Raw genomic sequence first — 22,404 nt, 5'->3', positions numbered from 1 at the left:
AGGAAGACCTTTCTCTCTGTCTCTCTATCTGTCAAATAAATAAAAAAAGAGAAGAAACACTGCTCAGTTCTGTGTTGCAGAGGGATGCCTTGTGTAATAGAAAAGTAAAAAGTGAACGGAGGTAAAAGAGGAGTTTCATTATAAAAAAAAAGTGCCGGCGCCACGGCTCACTAGGCTAATCCTCCGCCTAGCGGCGCCGGCACACCGGGTTCTAGTCCCGGTCGGGGCGCCGGATTCTGTCCCGGTTGCCCCTCTTCCAGGCCAGCTCTCTGCTGTGGCCAGGGAGTGCAGTGGAGGATGGCCCAGGTGCTTGGGCCCTGCACCCCATGGGAGACCAGGAAAAGCACCTGGTTCCTGGCTCCTACCATCGGATCGGCGCGGTGCGCCGGCCGCGGCGGCCATTGGAGGGTGAACCAACAGCAAAGGAAGACCTTTCTCTCTGTCTCTCTCTCTCACTGTCCACTCTGCCTGTCAAAAAATAAAAAAAAAAAAAAAAATAAAAAATAAACAAAGTCTCCTCTGTTTGCAGCCCAGAGAATAGAAACCATGTTGTTACCCTTGACCTTGCCGCCTTCTCCTCCCTGTGGCCCAGCAGAGCCAAATCTGGGGACTTCCACAGGTGACTCTGGGTGCAGCCTCAGCACCTTTTCCTTAGGCCACGGGACAACGCCCTCAGCCCACTCCACAGCTCTGCCCTATGCAGGGTCAGAGGCTCTCATTCTCCACCTGTTCTCTGCAGGGCAGAGGGCAAGAAAGGAGTCGTCAGAGCTTTAGAGGCCCCGGGAGCTTTGCTGCAGACCTGTTTTGCTGTGTGCCGCAGACTCTCGGCAGCACACAAACACGTGTGCTCACGCGTCTTCTGGTTGTCTGTAGATCGGCTCCTCTGAACTAGACGGCTTCAGGCTGCCGCTCCTGCTCCCCTGGGCTCCTACTGTTGCACACTGGGCTGGGACCTGCTGCTGTGGATTCATCCCGGGCTCCAGGCTGAAGGGGCAGCTCTGGTCGACAGTTTGTAAGCTTTATAACCCAATGAGAAAATTCTCTTGCTTGGTACGGGTTGCTCCCCTAGCAGACCAGAGTGACAAGGACTCGGGTGCGGGAAGTGTCTTTGTAGGGGATCCCAGGTGGCCAGAGGGACATGAACTCGCCTGCACTTTTTGCCCAGGTTTGTGGTGAAGCCTCAGGCACTCAGCTTTGCAGTCCTGGAGGTGGGAGGCTGCCAGCACACACGGGAGCCCTCCCGCCATGCCCTTGTATGGACGGGAAGGTGGGCTCAGGGGATATGGCTTGAGAAGCCAACAGGCTCAGGTACACTCTGTTAGCCCACGCCTGCACATCCAAACTCAGCAAGATGCTAACTGACCTCGCTTGAGTCACATCCAGCCATGAATCCACCACAATGGCTAAGGCCTTGGAGCACCAGGCCTGAGTCAAGTGCTCAGCCCTTGGGGGCACAGAGTGAGGACAGCCCCACCTGAACCCAGGGATCTGATTCTCCATAAACCAGAGCTGCTGAGGATTCTCCAGTGGGTCCTGAGACCACAGACAAAGTTGGAGCTATTTATGCTGCTGCACACTCCACTGTTGGCCCAGCATCCTCCCATGGGAGGCGTGTCTTGTGCTGTGCATCCCACCATGGGGCCTCTGGCAGTGCTGCATGCTGTGTGTGTCCTCCCATTAGCGCGGTGTGGAAATAGCGGTCCTGGCTCACACGTGTTTTGGTTAGGAGCTTTGTGTTCCTTCGGTAATGTGTGTCACCCACTACTCAAATGACTACTCCCAGTCATCTCAGCAACCACAGCCTGAAGGCAGCAAGGATGTGCGTTCTGTTTTGGTTCCTAATTTTACCCTCAGGGCCTGTACGCTGCATTAGCCCACAGGGTGTCTGTGGGATAGATGAGTAAGCAGGACCTGAGGGAGGGAAGATCCCAGGTCCAGTTTGGGACCCGCTGGGTGTGGTAAACTCTGCTGCTACCCCACTGAGCAGAGCAGCTCGGTTCTCACCTAGGAGCTGTACTTTGGTCCTTGCTGAAGTGCTGGGAAGACAACCAAGAACAGACCAATTCTTGGGCTCCTGTTCTCATATAGTTGTCAAGGATGAGGTTCCGGATTCCTGGTTTCATCCTGGCCCAGCCCAGCAGTGGTGGCCATCGGGGAGTGGTTCAGTGCATAGAAGATCTGTCTCTCTGCCTTTCAAATACAACAAATAAATTTTTTTTTTTTTTTAAAAAGTGGGAATGGGAACATAGGGAGAGAAAGAAGAAAGGGACTTTGTGATTCAGGTGCTGCCCACCCCCTGCCCAGAAAGCACCCATTGCTTTGTTAAATTAAACAGGAAACAGCAGCAGCAGCAGCAACCCTGCCTCAGAAACTTTGAGTTCCAATCCGCACCCAAGGCCAGGCTGCCCTCTTCTAGGAGCCACCTGGGCCCCTCCTGGCCTCTCCCAGCGAGCAGGAGACTGTGGCTCCCTCCCTTCCTGGGGAAGCAGGCAGCCCCTGGACTCTGCTTTCCCTGGACACAGCAAGGCCTCTCTCTGTCCCCTCCTGGAGGCAGCTGAGGGCGGGGAGGAGAGGGCTCAGTGCACAGCAGGAAGCAGGGACAGGGCAGGACCTCTGGACCGTGGCCCTGCTCGCCTGGCCCTGGAGGCCAGCACAGCCCCCTGGTGCCCTCGGCTTCCTGCACGACGGGCCTCAGCCAGACCAGAGGATGCGGCACTCACTCCTCTCCTCAGAGTTCCTGCCGCCACAGCCTTCCCTTTCTCTCCTGCTGCCCCAAATCCTCCTGCCCGCAATGCACACCTTTTCTCTCCCTGTGTCCACTTGCTGACGCCTGTGCTCCTAGTCAGCCTGCGAGGCCTCAGTCACATGTCACCTCCAGAGAGTGTCCCGCATCCCTTCCAGCAAGACGGGTCCCCTGGCCCCTCCCCAAGCCAGCGTTTCTACATTGTGTCACTCTGTGCCACATGGTGCTGGGGTGGGGGTGGCACAGACGAGGCGTCAGTGCACACTTGTTAAACTGTTCGTGTTAACACTGCAATTTTCCAGGTGAGGAAGTGAGAGTCTAAGGAGACAGCAACTATACCAGGGTGGCCCCAACCATGTGGGTTCCTGCCATGGCGAATCTGCTCCTTCTGTCCCTGGGCCTTCTGGAAGCAATTCAGGTATGGCTGTCCTCCAATGGCCCCATCCCTGCAGGCACCCGAGCTGTCAGGTTCTCCCGGACCCTGGAAGGAGGAGCAGAGAGATGAAGGACTGGGTGCTGCCCGCCTTGGGAGCACCTGGCCTGAGGCTGCAGCCCCCACCAGGGCCCTAGGGAGCTTGCGGCTGTGTGTCTCAGCCCTCCTGTCCCCCTGGGTGTCGAGGCCCCTTATGCCATGCTCGGCAGTAGAAGCCCCAAGGCATCCTGACCACTCTGTCTCCTGCAGGCCCAGTGCCTCCTGCTCTAAAGTCCAGACCTCTTCTCTCAAGAGACAGCGCTGGACATGGCCCTGGACTCCTTTGATGACCAGTATGTCGGCTGTGCCGTGGCCATGATGGCTGCCTTTCCGCATCTCCACAAGAGGGAGTTTAAGGCCAACAACCTCTATGTGGACGGCTGATTGTTTGGAAACTGCAAGTGGCGGGAGCTCCATGCACGGTGCCCTGCATGGCTGCCCCCTTGCCTCCAGGATTCCGGGAGGAGCACGGGGTTGCCCTGCTGGCCTACTCAGCCGAAAGCCCCCAAAGGAGAAGTTCAATGCCGCGGTGCGCCATGCGGACTGCTCCTGCGCCCACTATCGCCAGCACTTCTCCTTCAAGACCCTGCATTTTCTGCTGACTGAGGCCCTGCAGCTGCTGGGCAGGGACCAGCTGCAGTCCGGTCCCGTCATGTGTTCTGGGGGGTGAAAGGCCTGGGCTTCCGGCCATCAGGGCCCAGGGCCACTGTCAGGCTGGGGGCTTTGCCTCTTTATCCCTGAAGTAAGATGTGGCCACACCGTTCGGAAATGACACCTTATTCAGCATCTTGACCTGTATCCGCGTCCCTATCCAGGGCTACTCCTTCTGCACTAGGGAGGAGGAGGTTCTGATCCCCCCGTTTGCAACCTCATCACCGCCAACAGACTGGCCCACGGCCATGCCCCCATCTACCTGAAGGTGCTGGGCAAGCACAGCTCATACAACAGCGAGTACATCAAAGGTGAGGAAGATGCACCTGTGCAGAAGGCAGCCTCCTCCATTCCCAAGACCTTTGGTCGATACAGGCCCCCAGTCCTGTGTCCATGTGATACTTACAGAAGCACAAAATCCAAACTGAGTGAGCAGGAACCAGCCACGGGCACCAGCCCCTCCGCCCCTCCCAGCTACAGGGATAGCACACTCTGTCCTTGGAGGGAACCATGTCAGGGCTGGCCGCTCACTTGCTGGGAGGCTGCGGCAGGCTTCCTGACCAGGGCAGGGGTCCTGGGCCATCTGAGGGGCAGGCATCTCTGGAGGCTGGTGGAAGCTGCTCCCTGGTCCATGCTCTCAGGACTGGCCAGATGTGGAAACAGGAGGAAATGCCCAGGGGCTTCTTCCTTGCAGAGCTGTGGCCTGCACTCCTGGCTGTGCACAGCCCTGTCTGCATGGCTACTGGCAGGGTGCTGATAGGAACTGTGGCTTCAGTCAGTCCCCCCCTCCCCCCGAGGGGTCACAGATCCTCTGGAGGGTGGCTACTTACTTAACAAGCCCCTGGTGACTCTGCCCGCCTGCCCACAGGGAGGACACGGAGCAGCCGGCATCGGCCAGCACAAACGTGGTGGTGCGGCACGACGGCGCCATGCGTTGATCGCGCCGGCCATCACGCGCAGCTCATGCCGAGTGGAAGTGGCCGCCTTCCCATTCGACGCGCAGCGCTGCGGCCTGACGTTTGGCTCCTGGACGCACGGCGGGCACCAGCTGGACTTGCGGCCACGCGGCGACGCCGCCAGCCTGGCCGACTTCGTCGAGAACGTGGAGTGGCGCGTGCTGGGCATGCCGGCGCGGCGGCGCGTGCTCACCTATGGCTGCTGCTCCGAGCCCTACCCGACGTGACCTTCACGCTGCTGCTGCGCCGCCGCGCCGCCGCCTACGTGTGCAACCTGCTGCTGCCCTGCGTGCTCATCTCGCTGCTCGCGCCGCTCGCCTTCCACCTGCCGGCCGACTCGGGCGAGAAGGTGTCCCTGGGCGTCACCGTGCTGCTGGCGCTCACCTTCTTCCAGCTGATCCTGGCCGAGAGCATGCCCCCGGCCGAGAGTGTGTCGCTCATCGGTGAGCGCGAGGGGGGCGCCCGTGTGTGTGTGTGTGTGTGTGTGTGTGTGTCTGAGTACTGGGGAGGAGACCCCGGAGCACGACCACTTTTGGAGACAGAGGGGGAAGGGAGTGGCCCCCTGCAGGGATAGCACTCCTCCCCACCCCATCAGGAAGCAGTCAGTGTTTTCTCAAGGCACTGGTGGAAGGTCCGCCTCCACAGTGTGGTAATAGTAGGCAAAATGTACCGAGAGCCAGCTGTGCACTGCTGATCAGCTCAGGTAAGCCCTCCCTGAACCTGTGAGGTCGATGTTCTGGTTTATGCAAATGTGCAAGAAGGGACAGTGACCCGGCCCAGGTCGTGCCCATGGCTGTTCCACAGTTACACTTTTCTTTCTTTTTTACTTCCTTTTTTAATGATTTCTTTATGTATTTGAAAAGCAGAGTTAGAGAGGCAGAGGCAGAGATACAGAGAGGTCTTCCATCTGCTGGTTCACTCCCCAATTTACCACAGGGGATGCAGCTTCCTCAGGTTCTCCCTCGGGTGCAGGTGCCCAAGGTCAGGGGCCATTCTCCACTGCTTTCCCAGCCATACAGAAAGCTAGACCGGAAGCTGAGCAACTCAGCCTGAAAAAAGCCCCCACATAGATGCCGGCATTGCAGGCTGGAGCTTCAACCCTCTGCACCACAGCACCGGCCCAGAGCGGCACTTTTAGGGACTGTGGGTGAATGAGCTTCTGGCTGTGACAACTGTAGCTCCTGAGAATGCACCTGCAGGAAACAGGGGTGGAGAGAGCTGGACCCTTACCTCCCCCTGCTTCCCTGCACTGGGCTTGGTGGGGTGGGGTCCTGAGAGCCTCCTGGCTTGTTCCTGTTTGTGCACATGGGAAGCTGGGGCTACCCAGTGCTTGTTGGAGGCGCTGCCCACTCTCTGAGTCTCTTGCAGGCAAGCAGTACATGGCCACTATGACCATGGTCATGTTCTCAATAGCCCTCACCATCCTTATCATGAACCTGCATTCCTGTGGTCCCAGTGCCCCCACAGTGTCCACCTGGGCTGGAGTCCTCCTGCTGGGACACCTGGTATGAGGCCTGTGCGTGTGGGAATGAGGGGGAGCCCTTAGGGAAGTCTAGGCCACCAGAGTCGCCTCCCAACCCACAGCCACCCGAGGAAGGGACTGGCCCCCCAGGAGGCCCTTGCCATGAGTCACGGTGTCTGTGCCGTCAGGAAGCCCTGCTGAGCTATGTGGCCACCACTGCCAGCACCTTCCACAGCCGTTGGGATGCCGAGCGCCACCATGAGGACTGGAAGTGCCTGGCCCGCGTGATGGACCGCTTCTTCCTGGGCATCTTCTTCCGCATGGCCTTGGTCATGAGCCTCCTGGTGCTGGTGCAGGCCCTGTGAGGGTCTGGGTTGGGGCCTGTGACAGCCGCAGCACTGCAGACAGGGATGACCAAGGCCAGCTGGTGCCCAGCAGTCTCTCCCTGCTGCTCCTAAGAACCTGGGCCATCTTTCCTGAGAACCAGCGCTGCTGCTGCCATAGCCCACAGGGGGGCGCTTATCTGTGCAGCCCAACTAGGGCAAGTCCAGGGCCTGCCCTCCCCTGGTTCCTAGGGAGGAGGAAGTCCACGGAGGCTCAGGACCAAGCTCAGTGGTGGGGACTGACGCGTTCAGGCCGCTGTCAGAGCTCTCGGTGGGAGTGCGGGACCACAAAGGCCAGCTTTCCTGTGCCTGGCGGTGGCTGTGAGAGGGACTGGGCCCTGCCTGTCCTCCCCTGGGACTCAGGGAAGAGTTTGGGATTCATGGCCTATTCCAAAGCAGGAGGCCACACCGACAATTGGCTGTGAAGCCCCAGCTGATAATAAACGGAGTGTGTACCTTGTGCCTGCCCCGTGTCCTGTCCTACCCTTGGGGCAGCAGTGGTGGAAGCCATGGATGTGGCTTGTCTCTTTAGAGACAGGACCTCAGCATTCATGGACTGGAGCGGAAGTCACAGCTTTGTCCTCAAGACAGAGACTAGGGTTTGCTGAGCCCTGAGAGAACCTGCAGTTCCCTCTGCCCCTGTCTCCCAGGCTGGATCCAGTCCATGCCCATACCCCAGAGTGACATCTGAGAACCTAATGTGTCCAAGGTGGGGACAGTGCAGGGAGCCGCTGTTCACAGGTATTTGTTCCTGCCTGGTTCCCACGTTTCCTGGCGCCATCTCTGTGTGTCAGAACAGTCCCTGCCCCATTTAGCTCATCGTTGGCCAAGGAAGTAACACGTGGATAGGTGATAGGGAAGCACCAGGGCCCTGTGGGAGCACAGAGGCAGGGCCCCTCCCCCAGCAGGTGGGAGAGGTCAGAGAGGGCTGCTGGGAGGGGAGAATAGGAGCCTCCAGGTGGACAGGTGATGCATTAGAGGGACCCCACTCTCAAATCCCTTCAGCCCTGACATGAGTGGAAGTCTCTTCTACGAGTGAGTTGCCATCTGTCCTGGAGTTTCTCACCCTGACCCCCTTTCACAGTCTCACACCTAGACCTCTGGATGAGGTGCAGTCCCCAAAGTGTCTTCTGATTTTCCACACCAGCAGATCTTGCAACTTGAGCGAGAGAGAGCGAACAAGCGAGATAGCTGGAGGTCCCGGCAGATGGGTGTGCCAGGGATCCTGGCTCTGTACACCTTGGGCGTGGCCAGCATCCGCAGAGTGGGCAGAGGCAGCAGGCAGGAATGTCCAGAGTCTGGTGGGTCAGAAGAGGCCTGGGCTTCCTGGGAAGGGCCCCACCGCAAGGAAGGCGAGCAGCAGCAGGAGGGACCAGGCTGTGGAGAGGCGCTCCTGAGCCGAGGCTGCAGACAGAGAGACAATGATCAGTTGGTTCGTAGCTGTGAAATTCGCTGGTACCCAGATTGTGAAGGGGTCTGACAGGAAGGGAGGAATTGAGGGAGGCAGGGAGACAGGTGAAGCGGGAGCTGGGAGCCCCAGTTATTCAAGAAGGCATCAGGTCCTCGCTGCCACCTTCTGTTTCCACAGGGACACCACATGGTGTGTGGGAAATGGGCAGAGATGGGAGTAGGATTCCAGCGATGCTGAACTTGGCTTTCTGTTAGGAGAGGTGCTGGGCAGAACTGGAGCGGGGGAGGGTAGGGAAATGCAAAACTATTCTAGTAGCTGAGATTACATCATCCGAACTCAGAGCAGAGACCTGGCTTCTGGTTGTGGCTGCCCCCTGGGCCAGTCATTCCTGTCTCTGGCTCTCATTTTCTACCATTACCACCTGCTACTAGCCATGCAGACTGGGCTGCTCCCTGGTGAAGCCCCTGGGCACATCCTTCTGATTCCAAATCTGTCCAGTCCTGAGAGCATGGACAAGGGAGCAGCTGCCACCTGCCTGACCACAGGCTGCATTGGAACTTAGGGGCACAAAGTCCCCTGCTGTCTCACCTCACCTCCCACCTCTAGCAAGACTACACGATCCCTATTGCTCTGTAAATTCATGCCTCGCCTAAACTAGGAGGAGGCTCTAATTATTCTGGCACTGGTGGTGTGGGCGTCAGTACTGCAGTCAGAAATTAATTCCCTGCCACCCTTGGGGATGCCTGCCCTTCATATGGCCCAGGACCCCTGCCCTGGTCAGGAAGCCTGCCGCAGCCTCCCAGCAAGCAAGTGGCCAGCCCTGACTTGGTTCCCTCCAAGGACAGAGTGTGCTATCCCTGTAGCTGGAAGGAGCAGAGGGACTGCTCCCTGTGGCTGGTTCCTGCTCACTCAGTTTGGATTTAGTGCTTCTGTAAGTGTCACATGGACCTAGAGGACAGGGGTCTGTATTTGCCATGGATCTCGGGAGTTGGGGAGGCTGCCTTCTGCACAGGTGTGTCTTCCTCACCTTTGATGTACTCGCAGTTGTATTTGCTGTGCTTGTCCTGTGCCTTGAGCTCGATGTGGACATGGCCGTTGGGCAGTGTTCTGGCCGTGATGACCCGGAAGGTCTCAAAGGGGGGGATCAGCACCTCCTCCTGCCTAGGGGAGGCGGAGTAGTTCCGGATCAGGACCCCGTGGCAGGTCCAGATGCTGAAGAAGGTGTCCTCGCCGAACTTCTGGGCCACATCTTTCCTCAGGGAGGAAGAGGCAAAGCCCCCCAGCCTGACAGTGGCCCCGGGCCCTGATGGACTGAAGCGCAGGCCTTTCACCCCCCGGAACACCTGATGGCACCTGGACTGCCGCTGTTTCTTTCTCAGCAGCTGCAGGGCCTCGGTCAGCAGGAAGTGCAGGGTCTTGAAGGAGAAGTGCTGCAGGTAGTAGGCCCGGGAGCAGCCCGCCTTGCGCACTGCAGCATTGAACTCCCTGTACAGGAGGCTGTTGTTGTCTGTGTAGGCCAGCAGGGCCATCCCGTGCTTGTCCTGGAATCCTTCAGGCAAGGCAGCCAGCCTTGCGGGGCACTGGTCCTGGAGCTCACGCCACTTGCGGCTTGCCTCAGCCCAGCCGTCCGCATACATTTTGTTAGCCTGGAACTCCATGAGTTGAAGATGCGGGAGGGCAGCTGTCATGGCTGCTTCACAGCCGACATACTCGTCATCAAAGGAGTCCAGGGCCATGTCCAGCGGTGTATCCTGAGAGAAGAGGGATGGAAGTTTGGAGAGGCTCTGGGATGCAGGAGAAAGAGTGGCCAGATGCCTTGCGGCTTCTATTGCAGAGCATGGAATAAGGGGCCTCAACCCGAGGAGGCAGGAGGGCTGGACACACAGCCGCAAGCTCCCTGGGGACCCAGCGGGGGCTGTGCCCTCAGGCCAGGTGCTCCCAAGGTGGGCAGCACAGGGTCCTTCATCTCTCTGCTCCTCTTTCCAGGGGCAGTGAGAACCTGACAGCTCAGGTGCCTGTGGGGATGGGGCCGGTGGAGGACAGCCATACCTGAATTGCTTCCGGAAGGCCCAGGGACAGAAGGAGCAGATTCGCCACGGCAGGAACCCACATTCTGGTGGCCACCTGGTATAGTTGCTGTCTCCTTAGATTCTCACTTTCCTCACCTGGAAAACTATGGTTTTGAAACCTACACTTTAAAAAGCATCCACTGACACCTCGTCTGTGCCACCTCCACCCCTGCCCCGTATGGCACAGAGCGACATGAGGTAGCAACGGTGGCTCGGGGAGGGGCCAGAGGACAGAGGACCCGTCTTGCTGGAAGGGACATGGGACACTCTCTGGAGGTGACATGTGACTGGGGTGCTGACAGTGCAGGTGGGAATTCACCCACTGCCCACGCCACGGCATCAGCCACAGCACCTGCTTTTTGCTTTACATCTCTGTACATGAACAGGTCCCATCGTGACGTTAATTTTTAATGTTTTAAAGGCTGAATTGAAGTTTCTACAAAGCAATACATCTTCATTGTTCAAACTTTAAATGTCCCACACACTCTTTTATGACACAGTCTTTCTAAGCTCACCTCACAGTTCACAGGGTTCCCAATGTCTTATGGATCCTTGCAAGTCCATGAATGTGAAAGGAAACTCACTGGTATCTCTGTTTGCTTTTTCTTTTACACAGTGGTAATGCAGTCAGTAGCTCTAGAGTTTTTGGAGTCGGATGAAACCTGAAAAATCCTTCACAACGGCGATGCGTACCTGACACCAATGGCGCATGACGTCATGCCCCCACTCTCATCTCCTCTCACTCCCCCCGGCTCTGGAGGGACCGAGCTTTGAGACCTCAGCGACCCTCAGACACTGGGACTGTGTGTCTGTACATCTACATCATCAGACCTCAGATCCTGTCATTGCTGTGTACAGCTCACAGGTGAGAACCGAGCTGCTCTGCTCAGTGGGGTAGCAGCAGAGTTTACCACACCCAGCGCGTCCCAAACTGGACCTGGGATCTTCCCTCCCTCAGGTCCTGCTTACTCATCTATCCCACAGACACCCTGTGGGCTAATGCAGCGTGCAGGCCCTGAGGGTAAAATTAGGAACCAAAACAGAACGCACATCCTTGCTGCCTTCAGCGCTGTGCATGTGGGGATGAATGGGAGTTTGTAATTTCAGTAGTGGGTGACACACATTACCGAAGGAGCACAAAGATCTTAACCTAAACACAAGTGTGCCAGCATCAGTGTCCTAATGGGAGGAAGCACACAGTGTGCAGGACTGCCAGAGGCCCCACGGTGTGGTGCATACCACAAGACACGCTTCCCCATGGCAGGATGCTGTGGCAGTCGTGGAGTGTGCGGCCCAAAATGACTCCATTCTTGTCTGTGGTCTCGGGACCACTTGAGAATCCTGATCAGCTCTACCAGATCCTCTCGTTTGCATGGAGATTCCGATCCCAGGGTTCAGGCGGGGCTGTCCTCACTCTGTGAGCCCCCAAGTGCTGAGCACTTGACTCAGGCCTGGTGCTCTTAAGGCCTTGGCCATTGTGCTTGTTTCATGGCTGGATGTGACTCAGGCAGGCTCAGTACTGGCTTGGTTTGCATGTGCAGGTGTGGCTAACAGAGTGTACCTGAGCCTGCTGATTTCCCAAGCCATAAACCCTGAGCTCACATTACAGTCCACACAAGGGCACGGGGGGATGGCTCTTGTGAGTGCTGGCAGCCTCCCACCTCCAGGCCTGCACAGACACCTCACTGCCTGAGGCTTCACCATTATCCTGGACCAAAGGTGCAGGGAAGTTCCTCTCCAGAGGCCATCTGAAATCCCCTACACAGACAATTCTTGCACCCGAGTCCTTGTCACCCTGGTCTGCTTTGGGAGGAACCTGTACCAAGCAAGAGAATTTTCTCATTGGGTTATAAAGCTTACAAACTGTCGACCAGAGCTGCCCCTTCAGCCTGGAGCCCGGGATGAATCCACAGCAGCAGGTCCCAGCCCAGTGTGCAACAGTAGGAGCCCAGGGGAGCAGGAGCGGCAGCCTGAAGCCGTCTAGTTCAGAGGAGCCGATCTACAGACAACCAGAGACGCGTGAGCACACGTGTTTGTGTGCTGCCGAGAGTCTGTGGCACACAGCAAAACAGGTCTGCAGCAAAGCTCTCGGGGCCTCTAAAGCTCTGACGACTCCTTTCTTGCCCTCTGCCCTGCAGAGAACAGGTGGAGAACGAGAGCGTCTGACCCTGCATAGGAGGAACTGTGGAGTGGGCTGAGGGCGTTGTCCTGTGGCCTAAGGAAAAGGAGCTGAGGCTGCACCCAGAGTCACCTGTGGAAGTCTCCAGATTTGGCTCTGCTGGGCTACAGGGAGGAGAAGGCGGCAAGGTCAAGGGTAATAACATGGTTTCTATTCTCTGGGCTGCAAGCAGAGGAGACTTTATTTTTAAGTGAACCTTCTCTTTTACTTCTGTTCACTTTATTTTTCTATTACACAGGGCATGCCTCTGCGGACACAGAACTGGGCAGTGTTTTTCTCTCTATTCCAGTTAAAGTGAGGTGCAATCGGTGTGGGAAAGCACACCAGTGTACACAGGGTGGTGAGCTTGGAAATAGGCAACACGTGTGTCCTGTGCTCCCACTCCATCGTCCCCCGCAGAGTGTCCTGGGGGCCACTGTTTGAACTTTGATGTCACGGTGGCTTTGTGCAGGGAGAACGCCTCGTGGGAGATTGGCCCTCTGACACATGTTCCCTGTCGGCACTCTCCCTACAGAGCAGACCCAAAGGCTCCTCTTGCTCTTATTGTAGGCCCAGGACGGAGCAGGTGCTCGTTAGTACATGGAGTGAATGATGATCAGGTGTGGAGGGAAATGGGGAGTTCTGTCTGGGAGATCTGAACTTGACAGGGGCCGGTGTGCAGGAGGGAGCAGAGTGGACACTGAGAGGAGACGGGGGAGAGGCGCGGGGGCTTTGAGTTAGGGAAAGAGGGAGGAGAGGGCTCTGGAAGGGTGAGGCCAGAGCTCAGGAGCAACAAGGCTGCTCCCGGGTTCCAGGGCTCTGTGCGTTAGGCCTTGGGTTCCTGGAGATTTCCTGACATCTTGGGATTAAGTCCTCCCCCGGCTGAGTCTAGCTGGGATGGAGGGTGGGGGATGGGGGAATGTTTCCTGTCCCATTGGGAGTCTCGAGTCTCCTGTTCTATGATTTCCCAGTGACTATTAGGTCACCTGGGTATCCATTCATTGCATCATTCAACAAACCTTAATGGAATTTTCCCCTAGAGCTGTTCATGGGACAGGGCCCTCCTAGGTCCTCCTGCCCTTTGCTCACCCCCATGCCCTGCCCTGCTCAGGTCTGGGCAGCCCCCACTGTCCCCAGGGAGAGCAGCGGCAGCAGTGTCTGTGAGGCCCAGCTCTGGCCACGCTCTCTGCCTGTGCAGAACCTCTCTGTTCCACAGCGGAGCCTGAGAAATCTCTAAATGCAGAGTGAACATGGAGAGATGAAGTGATGAGGGCAGAGGTAGTCCCATCTAGGTAGAGCAGCAAACCCAGAACAGTCCCCGAACCAAGCACACGTCCCTCCATAGCCGCTTAGCCCGGCCTGTGAGCGCTCTGTGCACTGCCCTGCCTCAGCTTGGTGGCTCAGCCCCAGCGCCTGTGTGGCTGCTGCTTACAGAACAAACTCCCAGCCCCGCCAGGCTCTGTCCTCCCTGTGGTCCTGTACTCATGGCCTCTCCTCGGAAACCCCCTCTCCCAGACGCCTCTGACTCCTCTGGGCTCCCACTGGGCTTGGCCTGTGGTCTTAGTTCCTCGTGGGCAGGACCAGTCATGTCCTATTCTGTGTCCCATTCTATGTCCCAGGAGCTTAGCCCAAGGCCAAGCTCAGTATGGACCCACAATGCTGCTGAGACTTGCTGGGCAAAGTGAACCATGTAGACCATTTCAAAGCAGGGAGACTGCTGGCCTTGACGACCAAGGGATGGTGTGGAGTGGGGCCGCAGGCACAGGAGGGTGTGGGAGTGGAAGAAGCAGATGCCCTGGGCTGTCTGTTGCTTTGCACAGTCTTGCAGGCTCCCTTTTCTGCCTCTCATCCTGCCCAAGGCAGTTCTCTTGTCATCTACCCTGACCCAGGCCCGCACTGAACAGGCCTTTCTAGTAATGTGACACACGCACCAGTCTTTCCCTCGGAATCCAAAACTTTCCAAAGCCTGAAACCTTCCTACCTCCCAAACCTCTCGATCCAAGGTTTCCTTGAACCGTCCTTGTGACTCTTAAAACTCCACGAATAATCCCCAAAACTTCACCTCTAAAACCGCTCACTCCCCAGCCCCCAGGAGCAGGTTGGCGAGCCCCTTACCTAGGCCTTGTCCGGGGCAGGGGAGCTGGTGTTGGCTTCATGTGATGGTCACCAGGGGAGAGGAGGACAGGCCCCCCTTTATACTGTCGGTCCCACCCCTCCCCCTCTCATCTGCTCAGAAACTCGAACTCCCCCCTCTTTCTAGTATCTTCTTGAGGTTCAGACACCCTCACCTCAGCCCATCTGACCTGGGCCAGTGCTGCTCCGCGGGAGGAAATCCGGCCACAGTGAGAGACAAAGAAAGAGGGGCAGAGCCCCCTCCCCCACACACACCTTGAAAAGTGGCCTCTCGAAGTTAACTAGTGAACAGCTGCCCCTGTTATCTTGTTAGGGAGTGAAGACGTCCTAGGTTCTGCTTCTGTAACTCCAGTCATCAATTTGTCCTAATAACTCTGCCCCTGGTATCTCCTTTACAAACACCAGATCACCGACCACTGGAAGTGTGGTGCTAATGATACCGATTTGCTTCTTAATATTTCCCATGGTTCTATAACATTCCCATGAAACGGGAGTCCCTGGAGCCAGAGGGAAGGTGGGGCCCTGGCGTGGAGCATCCAGGCTGAGACAGCCACCTCCTCTCTGGATTTGGTCCTGACCCTGAGCAGCCAGGGGGAGAGAAGGAGGAGGCTTCAGAGAGAATCTCTTGCACTTTGTGACTTTTAAGTGACCAGCAAGGCAGAGATTCAGACTAAGGAGGCCAGGTCCCAGGTGCCAGGTCCTGGGGGACCACTGCCCACCCAGGACCCTCTCCCATGACTGTTTCACTCCATCTCTTGAGACCTCTGGGGGTTTCCAGGTCCTGGAATGGGAGAAGCAATTCCCCAAAGGCAGAGAGTGGACAGAGACCAAATAGTGACCCCAGGAAATCTGGCCTGGAGGCTGTCCCCTCACATTATCTGCTGTGCAAATGCCCACACTCAGGACTGGGAGAGGGAGCAGCAAATGTCCCCACGATGCCACTTTCCACAGTAACAGCGGCTAGGAGGGTGGGAGCGTTGGAGCTGCACCTGTCGCCGGAAGGGGGGTCCTGAGGCTGCTTCCCCGGAAGCGCTCGTTCTGGGGTTGTCTCACTCTCCATCTCTCTTCCCCACACTCCCCGTGCTGGACACTTGGTTGGACTTTCCGTTTGGTCCTCAGGAAGGATTTTTGGAGAAAAAAGGATTGTCTGAGAAGAAAACATTTTTTACAAGATTGATTTATTTATTTGAATAGTAAAGTTACTGAGAAGCAGAGGCAGAGGGGGAGAGAGAGAAAAAGAGAGACAGAGAGATCTTCCACCTGCAGTTCGCTCCTCAGATGGCCACAATGGCCAGAGCTGTGGCGATCCGAAGCCAAGAGTCAGGATCTGCTTCCTGTTCTCCCAGGTGCTGGGGCCCAGGGTCTTGGGCCAAGAATTCTTGGACTGCTTTCCCAGGCCATAGCAGAGAGCTGGATAGGACGTGGAAGAGCCAAGACTCAAACCAGTACCCATTCAAATTGCTGACACAGCATCACCACAGTGCTGGCCCCTAAATAAAAATATTAAAAAGAAATTAGCAGCAGTGGTAACAGCTACTAACTGGTGGGTGTACCGTGTGTCCAAACATTTGGACATTGAACTCCATGACGGACCTTGGATGCTCTTGGTTCCCGTGCTTTGGGGGAAGGGGGCGTGGCCTTAGGGCCGCCTGTGCTCTCCCTTCACCTGGCTGCTCCTGCTAAGCTGCTTGTGGCTTCTCAGCACCAAACACTCATGCACGTGGAAGTGGCCTGCCCTCTGCTGTGTGAACCGCAACTTCATTTGGGGACCTTTCTTTCTCCCTTAAAGCCCTCGCTCCCCTGTGCATTTCTCTCATGGAATAAGGAGTTTGAAAACTTGCCGTCTGCCTGGCCTCTTTAGCCAGTATTCAGAATCTTCTCTGAATGCATGACAAGGTGCAAAGGAACAGGCTAATTTATATGGGAAATATTAAGAAGCAAATCGCCCACACCCTCCTGTGCCTGCGGCCCCACTCCACACCCCTCCCTGGTCACCAAGGCCAGCAGTCTCCCGCCTCTGCCTGGCCTTGGGCTGAGACCCCGGAAAACAGAGTGGGACATGCCTGGCCCTGACGCCTGCCCCAGAGGAACTAGGACCAGCCCAGTAGGTGCCTAGAGGAGTCATAAAGCTTCTGGGACAGGGGGTTTCCGAGGAGAGGCCATGAGTGCAGGACCACAGGGAGGGCAGAGCCTGGTGGGGCTGGGAGTTTGTTCTGTAAGCAGCAGCCACACAGGCGCTGGGGCTGAGCCACCAAGCTGAGGCAGGGCAGTGCACAGAGCACTCACAGGCTGGGCTAAGCGGCTGTGGAGGGACGTGTGCTTGGTTCGGGGACTGTTCTGGGTTTGCTGCTCTACCTAGATGGGACTACCTCTGCCCTCATCACTTCATCTCTCCATGTTCACTCTGCATTTAGAGATTTCTCAGGCTCCGCTGTGGAACAGAGAGGTTCTGCACAGGCAGAGAGCGTGGCCAGAGCTGGGCCTCACAGACACTGCTGCCGCTGCTCTCCCTGGGGACAGTGGGGGCTACCCAGACCTGAGCAGGGCAGGGCGTGGGGGTGAGCAAAGGGCAGGGGTCTTAGGAGGGCCCTGTCCCATGCCCAGCGCTAGTGGTCAACTACACTGACGTTTGCTGAATGATGGAAGGAATGGATTCCCAGGTGACACCCTGGGTGACCGAGTGAGTATGGGGAGAGCATAGCACAGGAGACTCCAGACTCCCAATGAGACAGGAAACACTCCCCCATCCCCCACCCTCCATCCCAGCTAGACTCCGCCGGGGGAGGACTTAATCCCAAGATGTCAGGAAATCTCCAGGAACCCAAGGCCTAACGCATAGAGCCCTGGAACCCGGGAGCAGCCTTGTTGCTCCTGAGCTCTGGCCTCACCCTTCCAGAGCCCTCTCCTCCCTCTTTCCCTGACTCAAAGCCCCCGCGCCTCTCCCCCGTCTCCTCTCAGTGTCCACTCTGCTCCCTCCTGCACACCGGCCCCTGTCGAGTTCAGATCTCCCAGACAGAACTCCCCATTTCCCTCCACACCTGATCATCATTCACTCCATGTACTAACGAGCACCTGCTCCGTCCTGGGCCTACAATAAGAGCAAGAGGAGCCTTTGGGTCTGCTCTGTAGGGAGAGTGCCGACAGGGAACATGTGTCAGAGGGCCAATCTCCCACGAGGCGTTCTCCCTGCACAAAGCCACCGTGACATCAAAGTTCAAACAGTGGCCCCCAGGACACTCTGCGGGGGACGATGGAGTGGGAGCACAGGACACACGTGTTGCCTATTTCCAAGCTCACCACCCTGTGTACACTGGTGTGCTTTCCCACACCGATCACACCTCACTTTAATGGAGTAGAGAGAAGAAACGCTGCCCAGTTCTGTGTCCACAGGGGATGCGCTGGAGTAATAGAAGAAGTTCAAAGGCAAAGAATTAAAAGAGCAGTTTCATTAAAAAAAAAGGGGGGGGGGAATGAAAGTCTCCTCTTACTGCAGAAACCTTGTTGCTACCCTGACGTTGCCACCTTCTCCTCCCTGTGCCCAGCAGAGAGAAATCTGGAGACTCTTCAGGTGACTCTGGGTGCAGCCTCAGCTCCTTTTCCTTAGGCCACGGGACAACACCCTCAGCCCACTCCACAGTTCCTCCTATGCAGGGTCAGACGCTCTCGTTCTCCACCTGTTCTCTGCAGGGCAGAGGGCAAGAAAGGAGTCGTCAGAGCTTTAGAGGCCCCGAGAGCTTTGCTGCAGACCTGTTTTGCTGTGTGCCACAGACTCTCGGCAGCACACAAACACGTGTGCTCACGCGTCTCTGGTTGTCTGTAGATCGGCTCCTCTGAACTAGACGGCTTCAGGCTGCCGCTCCTGCTCCCCTGGGCTCCTACTGTTGCACACTGGGCTGGGACCTGCTGCTGTGGATTCATCCCGGGCTCCAGGCTGAAGGGGCAGCTCTGGTCGACAGTTTGTAAGCTTTATAACCCAATGAGAAAATTCTCTTGCTTGGTACGGGTTGCTCCCCTAGCAGACCAGAGTGACAAGGACTCGGGTGCGGGAAGTGTCTTTGTAGGGGATCCCAGGTGGCCAGAGGGACATGAACTCGCCTGCACTTTTTGCCCAGGTTTGTGGTGAAGCCTCAGGCACTCAGCTTTGCAGGCCTGGAGGTGGGAGGCTGCCAGCACACACGGGAGCCCTCCCCCCATGCCCTTGTATGGACGGGAAGGTGGGCTCAGGGGATATGGCTTGAGAAGTCAGTAGGCTCAGGTAGACTCTGTTAGCCCACGCCTGCACATCCAAACTCAGCAAGATGCTAACTGACCTCGCTTGAGTCACATCCAGCCATGAATCCACCACAATGGCCAAGGCCTTGGAGCACCAGGCCTGAGTCAAGTGCTCAGCCCTTGGGGGCACAGAGTGAGGACAGCCCCGCCTGAACCCAGGGATCTGATTCTCCATAAACCAGAGCTGCTGAGGATTCTCCAGTGGGTCCTGAGACCACACACAAGAGTTGGGGTTGTTTTTTTTTTTTTTTTTGCTGCCTGCTCCACTGTTGGCACAGCATCCTGCCATGGGAGGCGTGTCTTGTGCTGTGCACCCCACCATGGGGCCTCTGGCAGTGCTGCATGCGGTGTGCGTCCTCCCATTTCCACGGCGTGGAAATAGCGGTCCTGGCACACACATGTTTCATTTAGGAGCTTAGATTTCCTTCGGTAATGTGTGTCACCCACTACCCAAAATTACAAACTCCCAGTCATCTCAGCAACCACAGCCTGAAGGCAGCAAGGATGTGCTTTCTGTTTTGGTTCCTAATTTTACCCTCAGGGCCTGCACGCTGCATTAGCTCACAGGGTGTCTGTGGGATAGATGAGTAAGCAGGTGTCAATGCATGCTTGTTAAACTGTACGTGTTAACACTGCAATTTGAAGGTGAGGAAAGTAAGAGTCAAAAGGAGAGAGAAACTGGCCTGGGGTGGCCCCAACCATGAGGGTTCCTGCCGTGGTAAATCTGCAGAAGGCGGCCTCCTCATTCCCAAGACCTTTGGTTGATACAGGCCCCCAATCCTGTGTCCATGTGACACTTACAGAAGCACAAAATCCAAACTGAGTGTGCAGGAACCAGCCACGGGCACCAGCCCCTCCGCCCCTCCCAGCTTCAGGGATAGCACACTCTGTCCTTGGAGGGAACCATGTCAGGGCTGCCACTTGCTTGCTGGGAGGCTGCGGCAGGCTTCCTGACCAGAGCAGGGGTCCTGGGCCATCTGAGGGGCAGGCGTCTTTGGAGGCTGGTGGGAGCAGCTCCCTGGTCCATGCTCTCAGGACTGGCCAGATGTGGAAACAGGAGGAACTGCCCAGGGGCTTCTTCCTTGCAGGGGCTGTGGCCTGCTTCCTGGCTGGGCACAGCCCTGTCTGTGCACAGCCCTGTCTGAATGGCTGCTGGCAGGGAGCTGATAGGAACTGTGGCTTCAGTCCCCTCCTCCCCCCGAGGGGTCACAGATCCTCTGGAGGGTGGCTACTTACTTAACAAGCCCCTGGTGACTCTGCCCGCCTGCTTGCAGAGCGGCTGCACAGCAGCCGGCGCCGGCCAGCACGAACGTGGTGTTGGGGCACGACGGGGCCATGCGCTGAGACGCGCCGGCCATCACGCGCAGCTCGTGTTGTGTGGACATGGCCGCCTTCCCTTTCGACGCGCAGCGCTGCGGCCTGACGTTCGGCTCCTGGACGCACGGCAGGCATCAGCTGCACGTGCGGCCGCGCGGAGACGCCGCCAGCCTGGCCGACTTCGTGGAGAACGTGGAGTGGCGCGTGCTGGGCATGCCGGCGCGGCGGCGCGTGCTCACCTATGGCTGCTGCTCCGAGCCCTACCCCGACGTGACCTTCACGCTGCTGCTGCGCCGCCGCGCCGCCGCCTACGTGTGCAACCTGCTGCTGCCCTGCATGCTCATCTCGCTGCTCGCGCCGCTCGCCTTCCACCTGCCGGCCGACTCGGGCGAGAAGGTGTCCCTGGGCGTCACCGTGCTGCTGGCGCTCACCGTCTTCCAGCTGATCCTGGTGGAGAGCATGCCCCCAGCCGAGAGTGTGTCGCTCATCGGTGAGCGCGAGGGGCGCGCCCGTGTGTCTGTGTGTGTGTGTGTGTCTGAGTGGTAGGGAGGAGACCCCGGAGCACGACCACTTTTGGAGACAGAGGGGGAAGGGAGTGGCCCCCTGCAGGGATAGCACCCCTCCCCACCCCAGCAGGAAGCAGTCAGTGTTTTCTCAAGGTGGTGGTGCATGGTCCACCTGCTCAGTGTGGTAATAGTAGGCAAAATGTACCGAGAGCCAGCTGTGCACTGCTGATCAGCTCAGGTAAGCCCTCCCTGAACCTGTGAGGTCGATGTTCTGGTTTATGCAAATGTGCCAGCAGGGACAATGACCCGGCCCAGGTCGTGCCCATAGCTGTTCCACAGTTACACTTTTCTTTCTTTTTTACTTCCTTTTTTAAAGATTTCTTTATGTATTTGTAAAGCAGAGTTAGAGAGGCAGAGGCAGAGATACAGAGAGGTCTTCCATCTGCTGGTTCACTCCCCAATTTACCACAGGGGATGCAGCTTCCTCAGGTTCTCCCTCGGGTGCAGGTGCCCAAGGTCAGGGGCCATTCTCCACTGCTTTCCCAGGCCATACAGAAAGCTAGACCGGAAGCTGAGCAACTCAGCCTGAAAAAGGCCCCCACATAGATGCCTGCACTGCAGGCTGGAGCTTCAACCCTCTGCACCACAGCACCGGCCCAGAGCGGCACTTTTAGGGACTGTGGGTGAATGAGCTTCTGGCTGTGACAACTGTAGCTCCTGAGAATGCACCTGCAGCAAACAGGGGTGGAGAGAGCTGGACCCTTACCTCCCCCTGCTTCCCCACACTGGGCTTGGTGGGGTGGGGTCCTGAGAGCCTCCTGGCTTGTTCCTGTTTGTGCACATGGGAAGCTGGGGCTACCCAGTGCTTGTTGGAGGCGCTGCCCACTCTCTGAGTCTCTTGCAGGCAAGCAGTACATGGCCACTATGACCATGGTCACATTCTCAACAGCGCTCACCATCCTTATCATGAATCTGTATTCCTGTGGTCCCAGTGCCCACCCAGTGTCCACCTGGGCTGGAGTCCTCCTTCTGGGACACCTGGCATGAGGCCTGTGCGTGAGGGAATGAGGGGAGCCCTTAGGGAAGTCTAGGCCACCAGAGTCGCCCCCTAGCCCACAGCCACCTGAGGGAGGGGCCGGACCCCAGCAGGCCCTTGCTATGAGCCACGGTGTCTGTGCCGCCAGGAAGCCCTACTGAGCCACGTGGCCACCACTGCCAGCACCTTCCGCAGCTACCGACAGCCCAGTGCCTCCATGAGGACTGGAAGTGCCAGGCCCGCGTGATGGACCACTTCTTCCTGGGCATCTTCTTCGGCATGGCCTTGGTCATGAGCCTCCTGGTGCTGGTGCAGGCCCTGTGAGGGTCTGGGTTGGGGCCTGTGACAGCCGCAGCACTGCAGACAGGGATGGCCAAGGCCAGCTGGTGCCCAGCGGTCTCTCCCTGCTGCTCCTAAACCTGGGCCGTCTTTCCTGAGGACCAGTGCTGCTGCTGCCATAGCCCACAGCGGAGGGCTTGTCTGTGCAGCCCAGCTAGGGCAAGTCCAGGGTCTGCCCTCCCCTGGTTCCTAGGAAGGAGGAAGTCCACGGAGGCTCAGGACCACGCTCAGTGGTGGGGATTGATGCGTTCAGGCCGCTGTCAGAGCTCTCGGTGGGAGTGAGGGACCACAATTGCCAGCTTTCCTGTGACTGGCGGTGGCTGTGAGAGGGACTGGGTCCTGCCTGTCCTTCCCTGGGACTCGGGGAAGAGTTTGGGATTCATTGCCTATTGCAAAGCAGGAGGCCACACCGACAATTGGCTGTGAAGCCCCAGCTGATAATAAACGGAGTGTGTACCTTGTGCCTGCCCCGTGTCCTGTCCTACCCTGGGGCAGT

The 22,404-nt window shown here is 57.5% G+C and overlaps 2 protein-coding genes and 4 pseudogenes across 2 annotated transcripts in view; 5 read left to right on the top strand and 1 right to left on the bottom strand.

Moving 5' to 3' along the window:
• The window catches only part of ART1 (ADP-ribosyltransferase 1), a 65,678-nt gene that overhangs the window by 10,461 nt on the left and 32,813 nt on the right, over positions 1-22,404 (top strand).
• Positions 1,246-4,600, top strand: LOC100341400 (GPI-linked NAD(P)(+)--arginine ADP-ribosyltransferase 1 pseudogene; annotated as a pseudogene).
• LOC100341662 (neuronal acetylcholine receptor subunit alpha-10-like) lies at positions 4,703-6,649 on the top strand (annotated as a pseudogene).
• Positions 6,456-14,496, bottom strand: LOC100341915 (GPI-linked NAD(P)(+)--arginine ADP-ribosyltransferase 1-like). Its single transcript, XM_051823021.3, has 4 exons — positions 14,421-14,496; positions 10,128-10,251; positions 9,106-9,829; positions 6,456-8,071 (listed from the first exon to the last, which is right to left on the bottom strand). Exons 1-4 carry the CDS (start codon positions 14,459-14,461, stop codon positions 7,974-7,976), a joined length of 987 nt encoding a protein of 328 aa, XP_051678981.2. The 5' UTR covers positions 14,462-14,496; the 3' UTR covers positions 6,456-7,973.
• LOC149128433 (neuronal acetylcholine receptor subunit alpha-10 pseudogene) lies at positions 19,952-20,869 on the top strand (annotated as a pseudogene).
• Positions 21,257-21,893, top strand: LOC100342174 (neuronal acetylcholine receptor subunit alpha-10 pseudogene; annotated as a pseudogene).

This window comes from Oryctolagus cuniculus, chromosome 1 (genome assembly GCF_051225735.1).
Source record: "Oryctolagus cuniculus isolate XC-2025 breed Fujian yellow rabbit chromosome 1, ASM5122573v1, whole genome shotgun sequence".
Taxonomy (NCBI): domain Eukaryota; kingdom Metazoa; phylum Chordata; class Mammalia; order Lagomorpha; family Leporidae; genus Oryctolagus; species Oryctolagus cuniculus.
Note: the sequence above shows the minus strand (reverse complement) of the source record. Positions and strands in the feature narration are given on the sequence as shown.